General features: G+C 33.9%; 2 protein-coding genes and 1 pseudogene across 3 annotated transcripts; all 3 read left to right on the plus strand.

The window, feature by feature from the left end:
• The first annotated feature begins 313 nt into the window (after positions 1–313).
• On the plus strand, positions 314–2892 carry LOC146950732 (vicilin-like seed storage protein At2g28490). Its single transcript, XM_085746700.1, has 5 exons — positions 314–667; positions 863–1044; positions 1139–1216; positions 1335–1760; positions 2213–2892. Exons 1-5 carry the CDS (start codon positions 361–363, stop codon positions 2594–2596), a joined length of 1377 nt encoding a protein of 458 aa, XP_085602826.1. The 5' UTR covers positions 314–360; the 3' UTR covers positions 2597–2892.
• An 8156-nt stretch (positions 2893–11048) lies between these two features.
• LOC146950733 (vicilin-like seed storage protein At2g28490) lies at positions 11049–13880 on the plus strand. The gene is made up of 5 exons (XM_085746701.1): positions 11049–11643; positions 11839–12020; positions 12115–12192; positions 12311–12721; positions 13160–13880. Exons 1-5 carry the CDS (start codon positions 11340–11342, stop codon positions 13541–13543), a joined length of 1359 nt encoding a protein of 452 aa, XP_085602827.1. The 5' UTR covers positions 11049–11339; the 3' UTR covers positions 13544–13880.
• A 2650-nt stretch (positions 13881–16530) lies between these two features.
• Positions 16531–19445, plus strand: LOC146950734 (vicilin-like seed storage protein At2g28490; annotated as a pseudogene). Its single transcript, XR_015027682.1, has 5 exons — positions 16531–16874; positions 17406–17587; positions 17683–17760; positions 17879–18297; positions 18748–19445. The product of XR_015027682.1 is annotated as a vicilin-like seed storage protein At2g28490 (transcript).
• The last annotated feature ends 4887 nt before the right edge of the window (positions 19446–24332 follow it).

Here is a 24332-nt window from a genome sequence, read left to right on the forward strand (position 1 = left end):
AATTTTTTGTCATTTAGTACTAAGGTTACCTCATTTTTCAATTCATTTTTAAATTAGAAAAACCCCATAAGAAGGAAAATGCTGCAATGGAATAGAAGTCATACAAAGCACAAGACATCCAATGCTGAAATAGTAAAAGTTTCCAATCATAAGAATTTGTCTGTCCTTGATCGAATGTTTCTCATCAACAAAGCACAAAATATATGGTCAGCAAGATCCCTAAAATTCTACATGTCTGACATGTGTCTCCTAAAAAAAACCATGTTCTCACTATCTTTTTATTATAAATAGACTCTCCTTGTTCTTCCTTATCACTCAAGCTAGCTTCAAATTGTAAGCAATACAAAATAGTCAAAAATCATGGGATACAAATCGCCTCTTTTGATCATGCTTCTTATTCTTTGTCATGGTGTGTCCATGACAATGGCAATGTGGGTGGAAGAAGAAGATAGATCAAATGGACCTTCAACGCAAGACAAAAAATTGTTCTTGTTGCAAAACTCAAAGCGCGTGGTGAAGACTGATGCAGGAGAGATGAGAGTGTTGGAGAGTCGTGGTGGTAGAATATTGGAAAGACGCTTGCACATTGGTTTTATTACAATGGAACCAAGCTCACTTTTTGTTCCTCAATATCTTGATTCCACTCTCATCATATTTGTCCTTACAGGTATCATATCATTAATCCATTTAGATTTTCCGATGTACGATCTGCATGACTAAATAACTTAGGAGTAACATGGCTAGATATTTAAAATTTACGATAAAGTGAAATATAGGAACTTAACATCACTAGTGAAAGATGTAATTCCCAGCTATAAATGTATTTTGAAAATTTAGGAGTTAACTTGATAATGGATTTCAGGAGAAGCAAAGGTGGGATTTGTAAATGAGGATGAATTGGCAGAGAGGGATTTAAAGAAGGGAGATGTGTATCAAATTCCAGCTGGTTCTGCATTCTATTTGTTGAATACTAAGGAGGCTCAAAAGCTTAACATTATTTGTAGCATCGACCCATCCGAGAGTTTGAGAATTGGTATTTTCCAGGTATATATATGCATTTGTATAATCTAGCAATACCTTTATATATAATATGATTAATCTTTCTAATAAATTAATATGGCTTGTTTATATGTTGTAGTCTTTCTATATTGGAGGAGGAGCTCCGGTGTCAGTACTTTCTGGATTCGAGCCTCGAATCCTTGAATCTGCATTTAATGTAAGGAAACTAACAAACAACTTCACTATGTGTCGGCATTGTGTTCGATGTCCTTGTCTCTGTCAGTGTTTCATTGCTAGCAAACTTACTAATGTGTTAAATAATTAACTCTTCATAGGTATCAAGATCAGAGTTGATGAAATTCTTCACAGGGAAAAATGAGGGTCCAATTGTACACGTGGGCCGTTCACATCCAAGTGCTTCAAACATATGGACAAAATTCCTTCAACTAAAAGAGGATGACAAACTACACCACATGAAGAAAATGATGCAAGATCAAGACCAAGAACAAGAACAAGAAGAAGATGAAGTAATGCAAAAAACAAGGTGGTCTTGGAGGAAGTTATTGAAATCTGTATTTGGCAATGAGATAAAAAATAAGAACTGTGACATAGTTACCCACAAATCCCCTCACTCTTGCAACCTCTATGATAGAAAACCAGATTTCAAAAATAGTTATGGTTGGAGTGTTGCTCTAGACGGTTCTGATTATTCTCCACTCAAAAGTTCTGGCATTGGCATTTATCACGTCAATCTCAAACCGGTACGCAATCCTACTATTGTTAAATTTTTACTTGCAAGGATATAGGTTGTGTGCATTCATTCATAATATCGTTATTGTAACCAGTCAGCCACATCTTAACCGTTCAATCTCGATCAGACGGTCTAGATGTGGCTGACAGATGACTGCGTCAGGTTAGATTGCACACAACTCAAATCCTATTCGCAATAGTCTATTGAAAAATGTCCATGACAACAAGTTGGATAACAACATAATTGTTTTTTATGTTCTCTTAACCACAACACTACTGCAATTGAGGCTGCATCGACAACATTTGATCACGACAACATTGGATTGGATTCTTCACAATAAAACCTTGCTTCTCACAATTAATCAATAAAATATACTTAATATAAACTATATAACATGTCAACTATATTTATTTATTGCATAACACATATAATTAATTCTTTTGCATTCAATTTATATGGCAGGGATCCATGATGACACCCCATGTAAATCCAAGGGCAACAGAGTATGGAATAGTGATAAGAGGTTCTGGTAGAATTCAAATAGTGTTTCCAAATGGAACCAATGCAATGGACACACATATTAAACAAGGAGATGTTTTCTTTGTACCAAGATACTTTGCATTTTGCCAAATAGCATCAAGCAATGAACCACTTGATTTCTTTGGGTTCACAACTTCAGCTCAGAAGAATAAGCCACAGTTTTTGGTCGGTGCCACGTCACTTATGAAGAGCTTGATGGGACCTGAACTTGCTGCTGCTTTTGGAGTGAGTGAGGATGCAATGCAAAACATCCTTAATACACAACATGAGGCTGTTATAGTACCTGCATTACAAGCTGGACAATAAAATTCCAAATTTCTTTGAACCACAAAGAAATCTTAATGAATAATGATTCATATGCACGAGGGTTGATGGGTGCTTGATGTGAAAACTAATAATTTTGCATTTGCTAAAAAAGGAGCAAGAGAATAGAGATAGAGAATTTCTATTACAATGTGAGTCTTATTTATAGGAAAATATATATGAACTGAATGATAGATGCTTCAACTTTTAAGAGTTGTTGAATCTAGAGGCTCATATTATGTGTTCATTTTGATTATGCAATTAATGAAACGAAGCACAAGGCTCAATTTTATCAGCTACATCCATGTTGTCTATGATTCATGATCATGATCATTAGCATATTGTTTATGATATTCTCCATCACAATAAAAAGCCATAAAATTAACCATCAATTGACATTCTCAGCTCAAAAATCAACATTATAACTCTTACTATTTTGTTATAAATTTCAACCAAAACACGATTGCAATCATTCATCAATAACAAACAAAGTTGAGGGAGTAAACACATTCTAACCGTTTCAAAGAGAACAAAATGATTTGGATGAGGTTGTCGTTCCTACATTTGGTGAGGACAAGGAAATGAGATGTGATCGAGCTTCTAGTGAGGGCTGAACAAGACGCGAGGCGGAGGTGAATGATTGTCGCATAATTCCTGTTTTTCAATTCAGAAGCATGATAATTTCCATTATTCCCTACACATTGGAATTTATGCATGAATTCTTTTGAGTTATAAACAGTTGGACCATGGTTGTGATTAACAACACCACCATTGGTGGTGCATTTGATCGAGTATACCTTTGAGGATACCAAAAAACCTCTTCAGTTATTTGATGAGACAAAGAAATGACTATTATATAATTGCATAATTCAATATTATAAAGTAAAATTATCGTATCTATGAAAATTTTCAAGTGTTCCCCTCATTTTTTTAGCAAAGGCAATTGTACTGCATTTCATTCAAAATAAGTGAGTACAAAGTAGTCGGTACATCAAGAAAAACATGGGGGTTAGGGTAAGATAAAGCAGCTCTAGCAATGTTGCGAGCTACTTTATTAGCTTGCCTCATAATAACAAACAACACTGCATAGTCGGAATTACGAAGCAACAAAGTTTTACATTTAGAAACTAAATCACCATTGAAGATGGCCACGTCGACATTGCATTTGATACAACCTTGTTGAGGCTTTGCCCAAACATGAATTTTTTCTTCATATTCATATAAATTTCTGCCTAATTCATATTTATTTATTTTTCAATTTTGATTTAAGTAAATAAATAAAAATCATTTAAACCAAAATTATTTTAGGGTTTGTTTGGGAGAGTTTTGAAAGGGATGACTTTATAGTGCTAAGTCTGTACTTTAAAATATTTTTTATATTTAAAATATAAATAATGAAAAATATGATAAATTATTATATAATACTTCTATATCACACTTAGCTAAATTTAATATTTTAGTGTGTCCATAACTTAAAAGAGAAAAGTAAGTCGTCTTTCCCAAAATCCTTGATCCAAATATACCATTAGCAAAATTATTTTTTATAAAATGAATGTTTATAAAAAAAATCTTCATATGGATATGTACATATGGTCAAATCACCTATATTATATTTATTCATTAGTTTTTTTTTCTTTCCGAGGAGCAGCTTACTGAGTATTTTTTTTTTTTTTTGGGTTATCATATTACTTGTATGAATGATTCTCTTCTTCAAACTAAATCTTCTTCATACACAAGAGTCGGAAATTAAATTTAGGGTTTAACCCCCTGTAATATAGGTCATTTTTGGTTTTCCATCATGTAATTTTTTTTTCGTCCTTGTAATTTTTCTTTTGGTTTTGGACCTCATGGTAAATTTCGCCCCCTGTAATTTGAGAAAACTTTACCCCCTGTAATATGAGCAAATTTTGGTTTACTCCCTGCCATATCATCGATTTTGTACAGTCAGATGACCTAAGAGGTATTTTGAAACAATTTTTTTTTACAAGGACCGACCTATATTACAGGGGGATAAATCACTATTAACCCTTAAATTTATGACTATTTGCTTAACGGTCAAAGTCTTTTACCACTTGAACCAATCCAATATTAATAATTGAGTAACTGCTTATACTACCCCATCCCTAAATATAAGACTTTTTTTAGAACTTTTTTTGTCCTTGTTTATAAGTAGAGGAGCCGGATTAGGATGACGATTGGACCCGAGCCCAATGAGTACCCGCAAAAAATACCAACGATGGACGGATAAATACCTGCATTATTGGGTTTGAGTCTGGGATCGTGTAATTACCCGCAAATTTGACCGGTTATAGACGCGGGTACGGACAATCTATTGCCTAGTCCCCCATTCCTGCACATTATATATATACTATAATTATAATTTTACTAGCGAAAACACGGGAACTCAAGTGCCAATCTTTCAGCTCTTTTTATTTGTCTAAAGTTTGAAAATTTTGAATGGTGTTTTTCTATGCAATTTTGATTTTGATTAAAAGTATAAATATATATAATTGTTGCTTTCAAATTATAACAAACCAAACAAACCTTGTTTATCTATTTCAATGACACCAACAATATAATAAAAAAAAATTCATCTTAATTCTTATATTTTTAATGACATCAAGAACAATGATTATTATAGAAAAAAATATTTTAGAGTATAATTGGGATAATGAATATATATATATATATATATATATATATATATATTCAATCTAGTTTGTTTCATTTTTTAAAGCAAAATGGAAAAAAAACTAGATATATATTCATATTGTGTTTTTTTATATTTTTTTAAATTTTGAATTTACTTCCATCAATTATTCATATTGTGTTTGTTATATATATATTTTTTAATTTTGCATTCACTTCCATCAATTATTTTTTAAAAGAATAAAGGATAAGGAAAAAAATTGATATATCGTGGTCAATAAAGATTGAATTTGTTACATTTTTTATTGAATATTTGTATTTACTATTATCTTTTTGTTATATGTGCTATTTATATTTAATGTTGAGGGTAGTTTGGGAAAGAGAAAAGGCCAACCCAAAAGAGTTAAGAGGGGCTAATTTTTTTTTTAAGCAGAAGAAAAATTATGTTAAATAAAAAGAAAGAGATACAAGACTGGGGGACATTATACATGACCCAGGTACAACCCTTTCGGGGATACAACATTATAAATCAGACAAGGTGGACCAACCCTAATCTGTCAAAACAAAACTTCACTCATCACAGGCGCAACCCAGCGAACCCGCGTACGGGCACGAAACCAAGTTGCAAAAAAGATGAAGAGTAATATCTTCGCTAAGAACAATTAGGGTTTTGAAATGGCGAATGAATTGACCGCCAACGCTGTGACAAAATCCAAGTGCCAACAAGTCCCTGAACAAAGCAGCAAGCATAAAAGCTCTTTCGAGCATCATACAGACACGTAAGAACTCAGATCGAGGGATGAATCCAACACATTAGTAATCAAACAGACGTGTTTGAACCCAGATCGAGGGATGAATCCATCACACGTTAGTAATAACAGCCCTTTCGGGTTAATAGAACATACCCTTTCAGGTTTAAGAAATCGAACCATCGCAAAAAGGCCACGTCCGATACCACCCAATCTTTGAACTAACAACAAAAACACAAAGTAACAACATACAACACGATAAAAACAACGGTGCATACACAAATACCAAAACGACCCCAAGTCCACCGGTGTGACGGCGGCGAATCAGAAGCCAAGAAATCTGCAGATCTCAGCAGATTTGAAAGACAGAAAATCAAGGCCTTGAACGGTGAGGACCACTGTTATCCAAAAAAGAAGCGCACACTGATAGACGATTGGCAAGTGTACCAAATACTATCGAAGTAGTAAAAATATCGATCCCACGAGGACTATTTTTAACTTCTTTAATTCAATCGCGTTATAAAAATAGGATGTATAAAAGTTTATTTTGTTTTGCCACTAGGCAGTAGATTTGGTTTGATTTTATGAAATCAAATAAAAGAAAATAGATTTGATTAAGAAAATATGGAGAGAGATGAGATCAGATCCTTTGAATCCTCTAAGTTCCCCTAATTGGTATACCGCACCTATTTGTTATGAATCTTCTTCTAATTTACGATGATTAACAAAATAGTTCTAATCAATCCCTTGAATTAGAACCCTCTTCTCAAACTAAAGCCCCTAATCCCTTGGGTGGTCTAATAATTCTTGAAGGTTTTACCGAACGTTAACCTATTATCACTAACAAACGATTATCTATTCCTAGACTAACCCTGTTTATTAGAACAATTCAATTAGGTCTAAGTCAAAAGCCATGGTCAGTGGTCATTCGTTCTCACAAAATCAAGTTATATGTGATCAAGATATAAAAAGCATTAAGAACAATTGAATTGAATAAACTAGAATTGAATTCATAAACAAAATAGAGTTTCACAGCAACATGTGTCAATTAGGGTTACAAAGATTCATCTCGGATCTAATCTCTAAGAGATTTAGCTACTCATAATCGAGTTTACAAATAGCATAATCAATGATTAAAATAAAACATACATGAATTGGTAAAAGGTTGAAGAAATCGCCCTTCTAGCCGTCTCCGATGTCTCAAGATCGCACTTTTGCTTTCCAAAATCGTAACCCCTGTTCTTCAGTTTGAGTGCAGTATTTATAGAAGTTTTGGGCCTGACCCATCAAAATCGCGCCGCGCCTATATATTGGCGCGCCGCGATTTCACTCAAACAGAGATGTTGTAATTTTCTGCGTCCAAAATAGCGCCACGCCTTATAAAATCGCGCCACGATTCTGCAAAATCGCGCCACGCCACTCAAAATCGCGCCACGATTGTCAATTTCCAGCACTTCCAGAATTTCTGCTTTTCACACCCCCAGATTGTCTAAAATTGCTACAGACTCAATAAAAACATCAACACAACTGTTTCTTCGAAATCTTCTATTTTTCTTGCTTTTCTTGCTGCATAATCTTGCTTGTGAACTCCAAAATGTGATGAAAATGACACTAAAAATAGCGAATAATTGACTGTCATCACACACGATACCCCAAAGTTTCAGCAACCCCACAATCCATGGATCAACCAGCCACCACCTGGAAGCACCGGCCAACACTAGAAAGCATGCACCTGAATCAACCCATCCAAACACAACCCAAAACCAGCGACTCATAACACCACGACGATGGCAGAGTAAATTGAATGGAGTGAGAGACCGCAAGTGGAGAGAGGAGAGGAAGTGGCGCGGAGGAGGGGCCTCTTCGCACCACCAACCGTCGGAACTACATCGGAACCACGCATGTTGGATTTGGTGGCGGAGAGATACGACAGAGATGAACTATAGAGAGAAGTTAGAAGATTTTCCTAGAGAGAGAAATGGGCTATTTTCTTTATATATAGTATAAATGTAACACTAAAATTAGTTAATTAATCTCTAGTCGTTGATATTTATTGTAATATGCACTTGTTTTTTTTTAGTTCCTTTTTATTTTGCTAAATACTATGATTTGCAATATTTTATAAGTTGATTTAAAAGATTTTAGATCATATTTTAATTAAGTTGTGATACTTTTTTGTTATTTATTGTCTTTTTATTGTTAAAGTGCAGGTAATGAGCGCGATTACGAGTGCTTAGATGCCCATAGAGTACAGAGATCACGGACACCAAACTTGTTGCCCACGAGGGTATGGGGCTTGAGTACGGGGATTTTTTATAAACGCGAGTATGAGGATGAACACTATTGTACCCTGCTCAAAGGAGACCCATTGCCATCCCTACGGATTTTGAACCTCAATCACAACATTCTACCTTATAATTTCGACATTTTTATCGGTTGAATAGAACTTGTGGACGTAGTGAATGTTTAATTATGCACTGAATGAAATACAACGGACCAAATCAAATTTCAATTTGTTGCCTCATTCTCCACCGATGATATGAAATCAAGTGATTGATAAACAAATTATGGTTCACATTCTAGTTATCAAAAGTTTTAAGGATCTTGTAGTGTATGTGTATGATTTTGAGGAGTTTCAGTGAAAATGGGTATCTATTGAATTTGACAGAGAAAATGAAGTAGCGACGAGCTTTGAAAGAAATGTGAGAATAAAAACTATTTTAACTGTGACTACAATTCCGGAAAACATATTCTTTAACCTTTCTGGTACATCAATAAATTTCGGAAAACTTATTCACTATTTTCTATTCCGAAAAGTATGATGAGGTGAATGAGTATAATTTTTGGTGTATAGGGTGAATTTTCCTGCTTATTTTTGTTAAAAAAAGAAATATTAAAATTATGTATGCTTTGCTAAAAAAACGCAGGCTCCAATAATGAAGGTATGTAAGATGTTATTTTTTTTTTGGTAGTGCTGTAAGATGTTATTTAATGACATACGATTTGTTAGTCAAATTAAGAATATTAAAATAAAACGTCTTGTACGATATATTTGCTAATTGAAATGTTTTGATATATATATGTTTTCTAAATTGAAATGTTTTGATATATATATGTTTTCTAAATCAATAGATTAACGATTAATTTTTATGAATCAGATAATGATTTGTCAACTTTCGCATTTTAGGAATGATTAATTCATAAGAAAAAAAGTGATTTCATTGTTGATAAACATTTTATAGTAATATTATGAGTAATTAAAATTAAAAAGATAAAATAAATTTTATCTCACCGCACTTTCGGTAAACAATATTTACTAGTTATTATAATTTTAAAAAAAATAGAAAATAGATTTTTTTTTTCAACACAAAAACTCATTTAACTATTAATTTGAAGATCAAATGGAGTTCCTAAGGTTAGGGAGTTTAACCTTTCTTTATTAGGTAAATGATGTTGGATATGCATGTAGATTAGGGTTTTTCTTTTCTTTTCGAGGAACGTAGATTAGGGGGTTGGTGTTTAAGGTGTTGCCGGCCAGTGGCGAATCCCTCTGAAAGGATGGGGTAGCATTGGCTACCCCAAATTTTTAATTTCTATTGAATCATTATGTATATTAATATGGTTAGCTACCCCAATATTAATTTTTTAGCTACCTCAAACAAATTCATTTGTAAAAATTAGAACAAATCAAAAGGTTAAAAAATTATTACTTGATTATTAAACGTATTTGTCTTATTTTGACATTTCGGTCTCTACAACAACTATAGAGAAAACATTTTTAGCAATTAAAATGATTAATATCAAACATAATAGACGATAGTTTAATAAAAATAGTTTATTTGTCTACGTTGAAAAAGAATTTTTTTTAAAGATACGTTGAAAAAGAAATTGTTAGTCTATTTAGCAAATATTAAATTATGAATATATTTGACTTCTCAAAACCTAACTTTATAGAGATTAAACATATTTAACCTTTAAATTTAATATATAAGTTTTTTTTTTTGCATAAACAAATTATTGTATTAATTGGCCCCCTTGTAAAAATTTCTCTATCTTCGCCGATGTTGCCGGCTCAATATAGTTTGAAGGGTGGCCGTGTGTGTCAGTGTGGTAGAAAGATATTATGGGTGTCAGATGTGTCGAGGTAGAAGTTGTTACCTTGTTTAATGATAACTTAGTAAGAGCGGTGGGCGAAGAACCTAATAATTTATTTTGATTAGACCATTGACTGAAATGAGGACCTTTATGTTTAAAATTTAGGAGGTTGTTTGAATTAGCTAATAGTCATTTTGTGTTAGTTGAGAAGATGTGTGATTTATGGTAGGCGTCAAAGGGTGAAGGTGGCGTATGAGACTCCATGCGTGGAAGGAGGAGAAGTTGGATGAGTGTTGTTTGTTGCTGTATAATATATTTTTGCAAGAAAACTAAAGAGATGTTTGAGATTGACAACTAGATCCTGATGGAGGTGCCCTACTCTTAAGGAAATCACGTGAAACAAGAGAGCTCTGTTGAAAATGTCGGTGAAATTTGGGATCTAGTTTTAAATTGGTTTAGTATTTAGAACATTCTCTCTAATTATGCTTCTGATCATGCTACCCAGTTTGGTGGCTCGGTGTTATGCTCTAAAGAGATACATGCAAGTCTTAATTGACTTGCTCATGTTTGAAGTATTTGGATGGAGAAAAATGCTTGTGTTTTTCGTGATAAAGGGCTTTTGATTCATATACTTGATAAGGTGAAAATGTTAGTCTTTTGTTGGCTTAAACCTAATTTTTATAATTTAACTTTTGATTTGCATGTCTGATGGATAATTATCTTGAGATGCCCACTTAGCACTTCAATTATTTTTGTTTAACCGGTTTAGATTTCTGGTACTTTTGTATGACTTTTGTTTGTTACTATTATATGCACATCTTGTGATAAGATGATAGTTGTTTAATTTCATTTCATTTCATTTTGGCTTCTAAAAGAAAAAAAATATCGGTACACGTCAAATTTCCAAATGTACCGTAAAAATTCTCTCATTTAGTACTAAGGTTACCAATTCATTTTTAAAGCAAGAAGGAAAATGCTGCAATGGAATGGAAGTCATATAAAGCACAAAACATCCAATGCTGAAATAGTAAAAGTTTTCAATCATAAGACTTTGTCTGTCCTTGATCGAATGTTTCTCACCAACAGTGCACAACATATATGGTCAACAAGATCCTAAAATTCTACATGTCTGACATGTGTCTCCTAAAAAAAACATGTTCTCACTATCTTTTTATTATAAATAAACTATCCTTGTTCTTCCTTATCACTCAAGCTACCTTCAAATTGTTACCAATACAAAATAGTCAAAAATCATGGGAAACAAAGCGCCCCTTTTGATCATGTTTCTTATTCTTTGTCATGGTGTGTCCATGACAATGGGAATGTGGGAGGCAGAAGATAGAGAAATTGGACCTTCAACGCCAAACAAAAAATTGTTCTTGTTGCAAAACTCTAAGCGTGTGGTGAAGACTGATGCAGGAGAGATGAAAGTGTTGGAGAGTCATGGTGGTAGAATATCAGAAAGACGCTTACACGTTGGTTTTATTACTATGGAACCAAGCTCACTTTTTGTTCCTCAATATCTTGATTCCACTCTCGTCGTATTTGTCCTTACAGGTATCATATCATTAACCCATTTAGATTTTCCAATGTATGATTTGCATGACTAAATAACTTAGGAGTAACATGGCTAGATATTTAAAATTTACGATAAAGTGAAAAATAGAAACTTAAGATCGCTTGTGAAAGATGTAATTCTCAGCTATGAATGTATTTTGAGAATTTATGAGTTAACTTGAAAATGGATTTCAGGAGACGCAAAGGTGGGATTCTTATATAAGGATGAATTGGCAGAGAGGGATTTGAAGAAGGGAGATGTGTATCAAATTCCAGCTGGTTCTGCATTTTATTTGTTGAATACTGGGGAGGCTCAAAAACTTCACATTATAGGTAGCATCGACCCATCCGAGAGTTTGAGAATTGGTATTTTCCAGGTATATATATGCATTTGTATAATCAATCAATACCTTTATATATAACACGATTAATTTTTCTAATAAATTAATATGGCTTGTTTATATGTTGTAGTCTTTCTATATTGGAGGAGGAGCTCCAGTGTCAGTACTTTCCGGATTCGAGCCTCGAATCCTTGAATCTGCATTTAATGTAAGGCAACTAACAAACAATTTCACTATGTGTCAGTGCCGTGTTCGATGTTTATGTCTCTCTTAGTGTTTCATAACTAGCAAACTTCCTAATGTGTTAAATAATTTACTCATCACAGGTATCAGGATCAGAGTTGAAGAAATTCTTCACAAGGAAACATGAGGGTCCAATTGTACACGTGGGCCATTCACATGCAAGCGCTTCAAGCATATGGACTAAATTCCTTCAACTAAAAGAGGATGACAAACTAAACCACATGAAGAAAATGATGCAAGATCAAGAAGAAGAAGAAGAAGTAAAGCAAAACACAAGTTGGTTTTGGAGGAAGCTTTTGGAATCTGTAGTTGGAGATGAAATAAAAAATATGATAAAGGACAAGGTTGCACATAAATCCCCTCGCTCTTGCAACCTCTATGACAGAAAACCAGATTTCAAGAACAGTTATGGTTGGAGTGTTTCTCTAGACGGTTCTAATTATTCACCACTTAAAAGTTCCGGCATTGGAATTTACCACGTCAATCTCAAACCGGTACGCTCGCCTATAATTTTTATGTTTATCTGTAATGATCTAGGTTGTGTGTAGTCATAATCCTGTTATTGTAACCGGTCAGCCAGATCTTAAACGTTCAATCAAGATCAGACGGTCTAGATGTGGCACACATCTAGCTGCATTAGTCACATTGCACACAATTCAAATCCAATTCGCAATATTCTTTCAAATATATGTCCTTGACAATGAGTTGGATAGCAACATAATTGTTTTTGATGTTGTCGTAAAGCAATTGATGTTGATGTCCTTCACAATATAAGACTGTGATGCAGCTGTTACCGTGACTAATATTTAAAACCTTGCTTCTCAAAATTAATCAATAAAATACACTTAATATGAACTAAGTAATATGTCAATTATATTTATTTATTGCATAACACATATAATTAATTCTTTTGTATTAAATCTATACGGCAGGGATCCATGATGACACCCCATGTAAATCCAAGGGCAACAGAGTATGGAATAGTGATAAGAGGTTCTGGTAGAATTCAAATAGTGTTTCCAAATGGAACCAATGCAATGGACACACATATTAAACAAGGAGATGTTTTCTTTGTACCAAGATACTTTGCATTTTGCCAAATAGCATCAAGCAATGAACCACTTGATTTCTTTGGGTTCACAACTTCAGCTCAGAAGAATAAGCCACAGTTTTTGGTCGGTGCCACGTCACTTATGAAGAGCATGATGGGACCTGAACTGGCTGCTGCTTTTGGAGTGAGTGAGGATGCAATGCAAAACATCCTTAATGCGCAACATGAGTCTTTTATAGTACCTGCATTACATGCTGGACAATAAATTCCTAATTTTTTTGAGAATCTTAATGATTCATATGCACAAGGGTTGATGGGTGCATGATGTGAAAACTAATAATTTTTCATTTGTTAAAAATGGAAAGTGTTAGAAAATAAACCAAAAGAACAAGAGAATGATAGAGAAGATGAGAGAGTGTTTATAGTATTCTCTTCTCATAAAATTTCTATTATAATTTGAGTCTTATTTAAAGGAAAATACAAATGAAATGTATGATAGATGCTTCAATTTTAAGAGTTATTGAATCTAGAGGCTCACATTATGTGTTCATTTTGATTATGCAATGAATGAAATGAAACAAGAGGTTCACTTTTATCAGTTACAGTGAGGAAGAAGTCTATGATTCATGATCATGATCATTAGCATATTGTTTATGATTCTCCATCACAGTAAATATAATAACATTTTCATGTATTTGTGATAATTTTTAATAATTCAAATAGAACGAAAATACTTTATACTTTTTTTTACGAGGGAAATACTTACACTTAAAACTGATTATGCCATTTAATTCCTTTATACGTTAATTCCTTTATAATATTCGGTCTACTTGACATTCGTCTCCAACATATACATATTATTCATATTTATTCTCAAATTCAAGTTCTACAATAATATGTATTCAATTCACATTATTTTATAAATGACACCCAAATATAATAATCCAAAAATAATTAAGGTTAAACACACAATTATTATCTTGTCAATTTGGAAAATACTGAATATGAGTTGTATCCAGGGTCGTCCCTTAGGGGGTGCAAACAGCTTTACTGAGTTGCAAGGTCGTTTCTATAAAATTGGAGACCCGGCTTTCACAGTAAAGATAATCCCCTTATAAAAAAAACACATTTTTTATATAAAAAAAGAAAAAAAAAGTTTATAACTTTTGTTTTATTTTATTTTTGTAGAGAATAATTATAATGTTTGTTGTTAAAACATTGCTATTTTATACGACAAGTCTGAAGTAAAAATTACAATAAGTGCTCTAAAAAAATAAGAACAAAAAAAATTATATTGTGTTTTTATTTGAAAATATATAGTCAAATAGTTGAGGAGAGTTGGATCAAATTGGAGAGAGTATTACCTCAAATCTAAGATAAATTAGGTCCAATTTGAGGTAAATTGGATTAATTCGTTTATTTCACTTATCTCTATTGATGGGTCTAAATGAATTAATTCCTTGTTTTTCATTGAGTGAAAATGAATTTGATTTTCTCAAATGACAATTGTTTGATGTATAAATATAATAATATGTATATACCAACTTGATAGTTTCGTAAAAAAAAATTGATAATGTATTTTAGGATTCCCCATTCTCCATTTCTTTCTTTTAGAATTTGTTTGCGAGTTTGAAAGGGAATTGAAGGGAGGGGTTTAGAAAAAAGAAGGAGCAACTGGAAGAAATAAATGATATTGAGAGGGAAGGTTTTGGGGGTTCATTTTTCTTCCTAATACAAAATCCTCCTCATTTTGGGGAACTCAAAAGTTGTATTGGATGAAAGTTTTGGAGGGTTTACATAAATTTTTCAAATTTAATCTATGTAGTTATATTATTCTTCAAATTAAAAATATATTAATTATAAACATTAATTTATCGTTCTATAAAAAATATCAGGTCATACATTCAACCCATTTTACTAAAACAAAATTACACCAATCAATAGAAGTCCAAACATAGAAAATTCTAACAGGAAATTCATCTCATTATGCTTCTAAAAGTTCAGAGAAGAGAAATGTGTTTTATTTCTAAAATATTATATTTTTCACAATTCGTTCATGTGTTTGATTATTCTGAGTTGATTGGATTGTTAAGTTATAGATAGTTTACTTGGAGAAAGTCGTCTATTAGGACTAGGGTTGCGATTCATCTTTCTTACATATGTGAGTTGATTGGATTTTTTTAAGAGGATTGATTTTGTCATCATGAAAGGGTTAATGGCTTATTTCCTATGTAATATATATATATAAATTGTATTTAATATTATTAAAATTTAATTCCTAGGACTTTGACATTCAGTTTGTTGTTCTTCCCATTCCGATTACTTTTAACTAATTAATTATATATGTACCTATGTTTCTCATAGCTTTTATTTTGTAGCTTTTTTTGGTCTAAGTGATAGTTTGAAGCTCTCCTTGGTATTGTATAAATTCTAAGAACCCATTTTTAGCTAGGTTGAGTCGATTTAAAAAGTGGCCGATGACGGTTAATTGTCGTTGGATCAGCGACAGTTGAAAAAAAGAGCAATTTTAAAAGTGAAATTAGCAATTGTCATTTATTCAAGTCCAATGGACATTTTAATATAATTTCAAATTTTTGAAAAAAAATTAATAATTAGGAAAGTAGTTACGCAACTCAACTTATCAATAACATATATTTCCAAAATGAATATTACATGTAAGATCAAAATTAAATAAATTATTTTCATAAGAAAACATTAATTCATGTCTCACATGTAAGATTTATGAGATAAATATAAGTTTATTTTTGTTAAAACCTGCTTGTAACAGACAAAAACACCCGGCATGATTTAGAGATATTTTGAGATAAAATTAAAAAGCAGGACTAATGGTATTTTGTACTTACTACAACATTAACACAATAAGAAAACAATTAAGAACATGGTCTAATTCTTTTTATCATTTCTTCTTACAAAATGATATTTTATAAGGTTACCTCACTTTTCAAATAATTTTTCTAGACACAAAATAGTCAAATAAGAAGGAAAATGTTGCAATGGGAGTAAAAGTCATAAAAAAGAAGTGCGTGAATGTTGGAATAGTAGAAGTTTTCAATCATAAGACTTTAATTTGTCTGTCCTTGATAGAATGTTTGTCTCCAAAATAGCACAATACATGGTCAACAGGATCCCTAAATTTCTACATGTATGGCATGTGTCTCCTCCAAAAACAATTATCTCCCACTATCTTTTTATTATAAATAGACTCTCCTTGTTCAACCTTATCACTCAAGCTAGCTTCAAATTGTAAGCAATACAAAAATAGTCAAAAATCATGGGAAACAAAGCACCCCTTTTGATCATGCTTCTCATTCTTTGTCATGGTGTGTCCATGACAATGGCAATGTGGGAGGCAGAAGATAGAGAAAATGGACCTTCAACGCCAGACAGAAAACTGTTCTTGTTGCAAAACTCCAAGCGTGTGGTGAAGACTGATGCAGGAGAGATGAGAGTGTTGGAGAGTCGTGGTGGTAGAATATTGGAAAGACGCTTGCACGTTGGTTTTATTACAATGGAACCAAGCTCACTTTTTGTTCCTCAATATCTTGATTCCACTCTCATCATATTTGTCCTTACAGGTATCATATCATTTAGCTCATTTAGATTTTCATAGTAAATCATATGTGCTAAAAAATTGAAAGGATACGAACAAAGCTAATGAGACAATGTATAATTGAATCCTATGTTACAAATGTAGAGTTGAAACCCTACCTAGTAGCTACTAACACATCATATTTTTCAATAAGAAAGTTTGTGTGTGTGTGTGTGTGTGTGTGTGTGTGTGTGTGTGTGTGTGTGTTTTTGTGTGTGTGTGTGAAAGATATATATGAAAGAAAATGGATTAGAAAATTATGGTGAACAAAATAGTAGTTTTGGTTGCTTGAACCAGAAACTGCATGGTATGATCTGCATGACTAAAAATCTTAGGAGTAACATAGTTAGATTTATTTTATTTTTTAAACAAAACATAGTTAGATTTTTAAAATTTACAGTGAAGTAAAAATATAGGAACTTGAGATCACTTGTGAAACTCCAAGATGTAATTCCTAATTATAACTGTATGTTGGAAAATTTTAGAATTTAGGAGTTAAGTTGAAAATGGATTTCAGGGGAAGCAAAGGTTGGAATCATGTATGAGGATGAATTGGAGGAAAGTGAATTGAAGAAGGGGGATGTGTATCAAATTCCAGCTGGTTCTGCATTCTATTTGTCGAACATTGGGGAGGGTCAAAAACTTCACATTATTTGCAGCATTGACCCCTCAGAGAGTTTGGGAATCGGTATTTTCAAGGTATATACAAGCATTTGCATAACCAATACCTTTATATATATTTTGATTAATCTCGCTAATCCATTAAATGATATGTTTGGTTTACATGTTTGTAGTCTTTCTATATTGGAGGAGGAGCTCCAGTATCGGTACTTTCTGGATTCGAGCATCAAATCCTTGAATCTGCATTTAATGTAAGGAAACTAACAAACAACTTCACTATGTGTCTGTGTTGTGTTCGATGTCCGTGTCTCTGTCAGTATTTCATAGATAGAAAACTGACTAATCTGTTTAATAATTTACTCATCACAGGTATCAGGATCAGAGTTGAAGAAATTCTTCACAAGGAAACAAGAGGGTCCAATTGTACACGTGGGCCATTCACATGCAAGTGCTTCAAGCATATGGACTAAATCCTTCAACTAAAAGAGGATGAGAAATTGCATCACATGAAGAAAATGATGCAAGATCAAGAAGAAGATGACGTTGAAGAAGAAGTAAAGCAAAAGACAAGTTGGTCTTGGAGGAAGCTATTGGAATCTGTATTTGGAGAAGAAATAGAAAATATGAAAAAGGACAAGGTTGCACATAAATCCCCTCGCTCTTGCAACCTCTATAACAGAAAACCAGATTTCAAGAACAGTTATGGTTGGAGTGTTGCTCTAGACGGTTCTGATTATTCACCACTTAAAAGTTCCGGCATTGGAATTTACCACGTCAATCTCAAACCGGTATGCTAGCCTATTATTGTTAAATGTTTATTTGCAATGATCTAGGTTGTGAATTATAATCCCATTTACTGTAACCATTCAGCCATATTTTAAACGTTCAATCAAGAACAGACGGCAAATCACTTTCGAATGTGGCTGAGTGTAGTCGCATTGCACACAATTCTTTTAAATATATCTCCATGACAACGAGTTGGATAGCAACATAATTGTTTTTGCTGTTGTCGTAACCACAACACAACCGCAATTGAGGTTGCATCGACAACATTTCATCGTGATTCTTCACAATATAAAGGACCGTGATGCAGCTGTTACCGTGACTAATATTTAAAACCTTGCTTCTCAAAATTAATCAATAAAATACACTTAATATGAACTAAGTAATATGTCAATTATATTTATTTATTGCATAACACATATAATTAATTCTTTTGTATTAAATCTATATGGCAGGGATCCATGATGACACCCCATGTAAATCCAAGGGCAACAGAGTATGGCATAGTGATAAGAGGTTCTGGTAGAATTCAAATAGTGTTTCCAAATGGAACCAATGCAATGGACACACATATTAAACAAGGAGATGTTTTCTTTGTACCAAGATACTTCGCATTTTGCCAAATAGCATCAAGCAATGAACCACTTGATTTCTTTGGGTTCACAACTTCAGCTCAGAAGAACAAGCCACAGTTTTTGGTCGGTGCCACGTCACTTATGAAGAGCATGATGGGACCTGAACTTGCTGCTGCTTTTGGAGTGAGTGAGGATGCAATGCAAAACATCCTTAATGCACAACATGAGGCTGTTATAGTACCTGCACTACAAGCTGGACAATAAAATTCCCGATTTCTTCGAACCAAAAAGAAACCTTAACGAATAATGGTTCATATACACATGGGTTGATGGGTGCTTGATGTGAAAACCAATAATTTTGCATTTGTTAAGAGATAGAGAAGATGAGAGAGTATTTATATTATTCTATTCACATAGAATTTCTATTACAATGTGAGTCTTATTTATAGGAAAATACAAATGAAATGTATTATAGATCCTTCAACTTTAGGAGTTCTTCAATCTAGAGGCTCACATTATGAGTTCATTCTGATTATGCAATGAATAAAATGGAACACGAGACTCGCTTTTATCAGCTACAGTGAGGAATAAGTCCATGTTGTCTATGGTTCATTAGCATGATCATTAGCATATTGTTTATGATTTTCCATACAATGAAATGCCATAAAATTAACCATCAATTGACATTCTCAGCTCAAAAATCAATATTATAACTCATACTATTATGTTATATATTTCAACCAAAACACGATTGCATTATTGCAATCATTCATCAATAACATAAACAAAGTAGAGGGAGTAAGCATGTTCTTACAGTTTCAAAGAGAACAAAATGATATGGATGAGGTTGTTGTTCGTACGCGATTTGGTTTGGACAGGGAGATGAGATGCAATCGAGCTTCTAGTGAGGGCTGAACAAGACGCGAAGCGGAGGTGAATGATTGTCGCATAATTCCTGTTTTTCAATCACAGAAGCATGATAATTTCCATTATGCCATACACATTGGAATTTATGCATGAATTCTTGAGTTATAAACTATGTACAACATCCCTAATGCACTTCTCTAGCTTATATACTAGTCAAATTACCTGCTGGATTTTTTACAACATATGGTTCACCATTTCCAGCAGCCTTAAACTCATCCTATTCACAACAGCTAAAAAAACAACTCATGATTCTTTCCTAATAAAATCAATTCATAAGTTTGTGTCAGGTCATAGTGATACTAATAATAGTTCAGTTCACTTAAAAGCTTGAAGATAATAGTCCATTAAAATAATAGCATTTCCATGTATTTATGATATATTTTTAATAATTCAAATAGAACGAAAATACTTTATACTTTTTTTTGAGAAGGGAAATACTTACATATAGAAAATCATAATCATCTAATAATACCTACTTTGACGTTAATTCCTTTATAATATTCGGTCTCCTTGACATTCGTCTCCAACATATACATAGGATTCATATTTATTCTTAAATTCAAGTTCTACAATAATATGTAGAAATTGCATCTTCATTAAAAAAACATGGAAAATTCTGAGAGCTCTCGTTCTCTCTTTCGCTCCTCCGTAAAATTTCACAATCTGAGTATGAAAATGGCCTTGCTGATTGCAAATGCAACCTCCATGGACGTATCACTTAACACAAGGGTGATTCTCCATTAACAACCCTAGCTTGGAAGCAAAAGCTTTCCAATTTGTGGCCCAGCTTGAGAAATTGGAACCTTACTCCGCTCGGAAAGGGTTTTTTGAATTCGCTTTTAGCTCAATTGAAGATATGTGTAAGGTTTGGGCTCTGGGTGTTGTGAACATAGTCACACAATTCGTAATTTGCATCGGTACGTGGTACGGGTTCGGGTAGGCGGTTCGCAACTTTAAAAAAATCAGGTACGTACAGAGTTGGTACGCTATTTGGGTTCGTGGTACGTTTAAATATAATAATCAGTACGTTAAGAGTAAAAAGTAGAAGCCCACATGGGAAAATTAGCTAACCTAGAGATATAGCAAGTGTTGTTTGTCAAATATATATACATGTTAGTCCCACATCGAAAATTTAGCTTACATTGAGAGGCAGACTTCAATATAAATATGCCTTGTATTACCATCCTTTGATGTGCATTGGGATAGCAATGAATTGGTGGGACCATGATACCTTGCTTTTCCTAGGTGAGGACCAGCCACCCACCGTCAATTGGTTAAAATATTTATTTATTATTATCTGTTCAGTTATCAAGGTGTGTTTTTGTTCATGAAACAATGGTTCGATGGGTTCTTTGATTCATGCGAATTGTTAAAGAATACTGCTGAGTACCAATTCGCGGTTCCTAGAGGAATCAGAGAATTTTGTGACTATGGTTGTGAATCTGAAGCCTAGGCTTCTTTGTTTCTACTGTTGGACCAAAGATTTCAAGCCTCAAGCTCTTGTGCAGTCTCATGCTCAAATTTGGGTGCGGCTCATGCATTTGCCCCAAGAATATTGGAGGAGACAAACACTTTATGAGATAGCATCAGGCATAGTTTTAAAACCCGGCTCAGACCGGCCGGTCCGACCGGTTGGACCGTGAACCGGTGGTATACCCGGTTCGAGCTGATCATTGGATCGGCCGTGCAATTGAACTGGTGAAAACTGGCATGACTCGGTAAAAACCGGTGGAAACCGGTGACTCGGCCGGTTTGGCGAACCGGACAGGGTTAATAAGCAGCGTTTTGAACTGTGAAAGAAAAAAAACGGAAAAGAAGATGGTTCCATGGAGAGATAAGCAATGATATGAAGCAGAGGTGCAGACAGATCTGCCTAATCTATAAGAAGTATGTGAAGGTGAGAAAAACACAAGAAGGGGGGGTTGAATTGTGTTTTGAAAAATTCTTCGTTCTCCTAAAAACTGAACACACTGATCAGAAGCTAAGCGGGACAGCTTCTGAAGTGATAATCAGAATCTAAATGCAGCGGAATAAAACAGAGAGAGAGAAGAAGAACGACACAAAGCAATTATACTGGTTCCTTCCACAATCCGGAAGTAGTCCAGTCCCCCTTGCACTTTCAAGGAGATTTCACTATGAGTAATATCTGATTACAAATGCTCAAGCACACAGGCAAGAGACTTCCAATGCTCAAGCACACAAGCAAGAGACTTCCTTTGCTCAAGAACACAATCAAGAGACTTCCTGCTCAAGCACAACTGCAAGAGACTTCCTAACTAAACAAAATTACACAGAAAATTGTTTAAGGTTGAACACTTGATATACAATCAGAGGTGCTCACAATACAAATCAGATACAGACTCAATGGACTTAAGAATTTCTAAGATATGACTTTGAGACACAGAAATTCTAAGTGAATGCAGAACAATTTCAGCAGAGGTTTGGTACTTGTGAAAATCTTGTGAGTCTTTCGTTCAGCGTTCTTGCATTACCAAAACTCTAGGTCTTCACTCCTTTATATAGAGGTGTAAAAGAGACGTTGTGAAATTGCCAGCACACCAAAGAGTCGTTAGTTGAAGCTTGATCTTTCACCAATGATCTTTTGCCTGATTTGGTTGTTGTCCTATGAAGAACAAATTTGAAATCCATCCCTTATCCAAAGGAACATCTATGCAGGCGAGACCGTATTCTGGAGCTGTTTTCTTGTCCTGAAGCGTGGACACAAAACAGAGTAGTGGAGAACGTGGTTGTACAATTCGTACAAAGTACAATGTCAACGCTTTCGTCCAAATTGCAAGCACACGCCTTCAAACACCTTTGAAATGACCGTTGCAAACTCCACTAATCCTTTGTTTGTGTTTTCGAATCCAATAGACAGCTTTTGCAATGTAGATTCTTCAATCTTTGAATGTTCTTGCAAATCCAGTTGATCTTCAGCTTCTGGTGAAATAGCTTCTGATGAGGCAGCTTCTGATGATGCAGCTTCTGATGATATGACTTCTGCAGCTTCTGATGACGCAGCTTCTGATGATGTGGCTTCTGGACCTCTTGTCTTCAGAAGCATTATTCTTCAGGAGCAGCTTTACTTCAGGAGCGGTATTTCTTCAGGAGCAGCTTGACTTCAGGAGCGCTTTGCCTTCAGAATCATCTAAGCTTCAATTTCTTTTGCTCTTTATTTGCTCATTCAGAACCAATGATGATGTAACTTTATAATTATGGTCCTGTACACTTGAACAAATATTAGCTAGTCCAATTTACAATTTTTAATACCTTGTTATCATCAAAACTCTTTAAGGTTCATTGTTAAACACATTTTGTTCCAACAATCTCCCCCTTTTTGATGATGACAAACAAAAGTATTTAAAATTGATCAATTGTTGTTAATCTAATTAACAAGTTGACTTTGGGGTTCTGAGGTTTGTAAGCTCAAACTCCCCCTGAGTCTGATAGTCTTTAAGGTGAGGTTTGTAAGCTCCCCCTAAGTTCTATCCAGGTTAATTAAATTCATTTTTCGCACAATAAAAAATATCAGAGCTTAAAAACAAAATTGAATCATTGAAAGAATTAACTTATAGATAAGAAGAATGGTTCAATTAATTTTACTTGAATTTTGATACTCCTTCGTTCGTTCATAGCTTATACCAATAAGGTAAAAAAAATGATAGAAGTTTTTTCAAAAAATTTCAAATGCCATTAATGGGGCTCAGAGCCTTTAAATACTTGTCACATATACTCCCCCTTTTGTCATTATCAAAAAAAATAAAAAAAAACATAAAAGACAAAAAGAGAGTATACAAGAAATTAATCAAAAGAGAGTATACAAGAAATTAATCAGATCAAAAATATATGAACATGAATATCTAAAATATCAGAAGCAGCTAAACAGTCAGAATTAGTAAGCATTCAGAAGCAAAGAAAAATAAAACAAGATGGTTTCAGAAGCAAGGACTAAGAATTTAAAACAATCAACAAACACAAAGAAAAACACAAGGATGTGCAACTAAGGGTTGGTTTGATGTTGTTTCTTCATCTCCTCCATTTCTTCAATCTTCTTCTGCAACAGTTCTTCAAGTTGTTGTTGCCTCTGGAGAAGAGCTTGTTCCCTTTCCTTAGCTTCTTGCTGCTGCTGTGCCATCTGTTTCTTCAGAAGCTTACACAACCTTGCTTCTCTGGTCAAATAATCCGTTTCTAAGAAGAAAGGCTGGTTTGCCAGGAGCAGTGTAGAACTTCTTACTCTGAGACTCTGATTCAGATGCTCCATTAACTTCCTGACAGAAGCTTCCTTGACTCTGATGCATTTAGCCCTTATGCTTTCAATTAGCTCAGTTGCCCGGTTCTGAAGAGATGCCCAGGAGTCTTCATATGCACTTGTGAGATCAATTGTCCTACGTTGATCCACAAGATTAAGCAACTGACTCAGGATTGTGAGAAGCTCAGCATTGATATATTCAGATTCCAGGATGTTTGAGGGTGGTTGTTCAAGGATTTCAAGATCAGAATCACTGATTTCCAAATCTTGAACAGGGTTAGGAACTGGG

The sequence above is a fragment of the Medicago sativa genome, chromosome 2 (assembly GCF_051527215.1).
Source record: "Medicago sativa cultivar Bolivia chromosome 2, Bolivia_mono, whole genome shotgun sequence".
Lineage (NCBI taxonomy): Eukaryota > Viridiplantae > Streptophyta > Magnoliopsida > Fabales > Fabaceae > Medicago > Medicago sativa.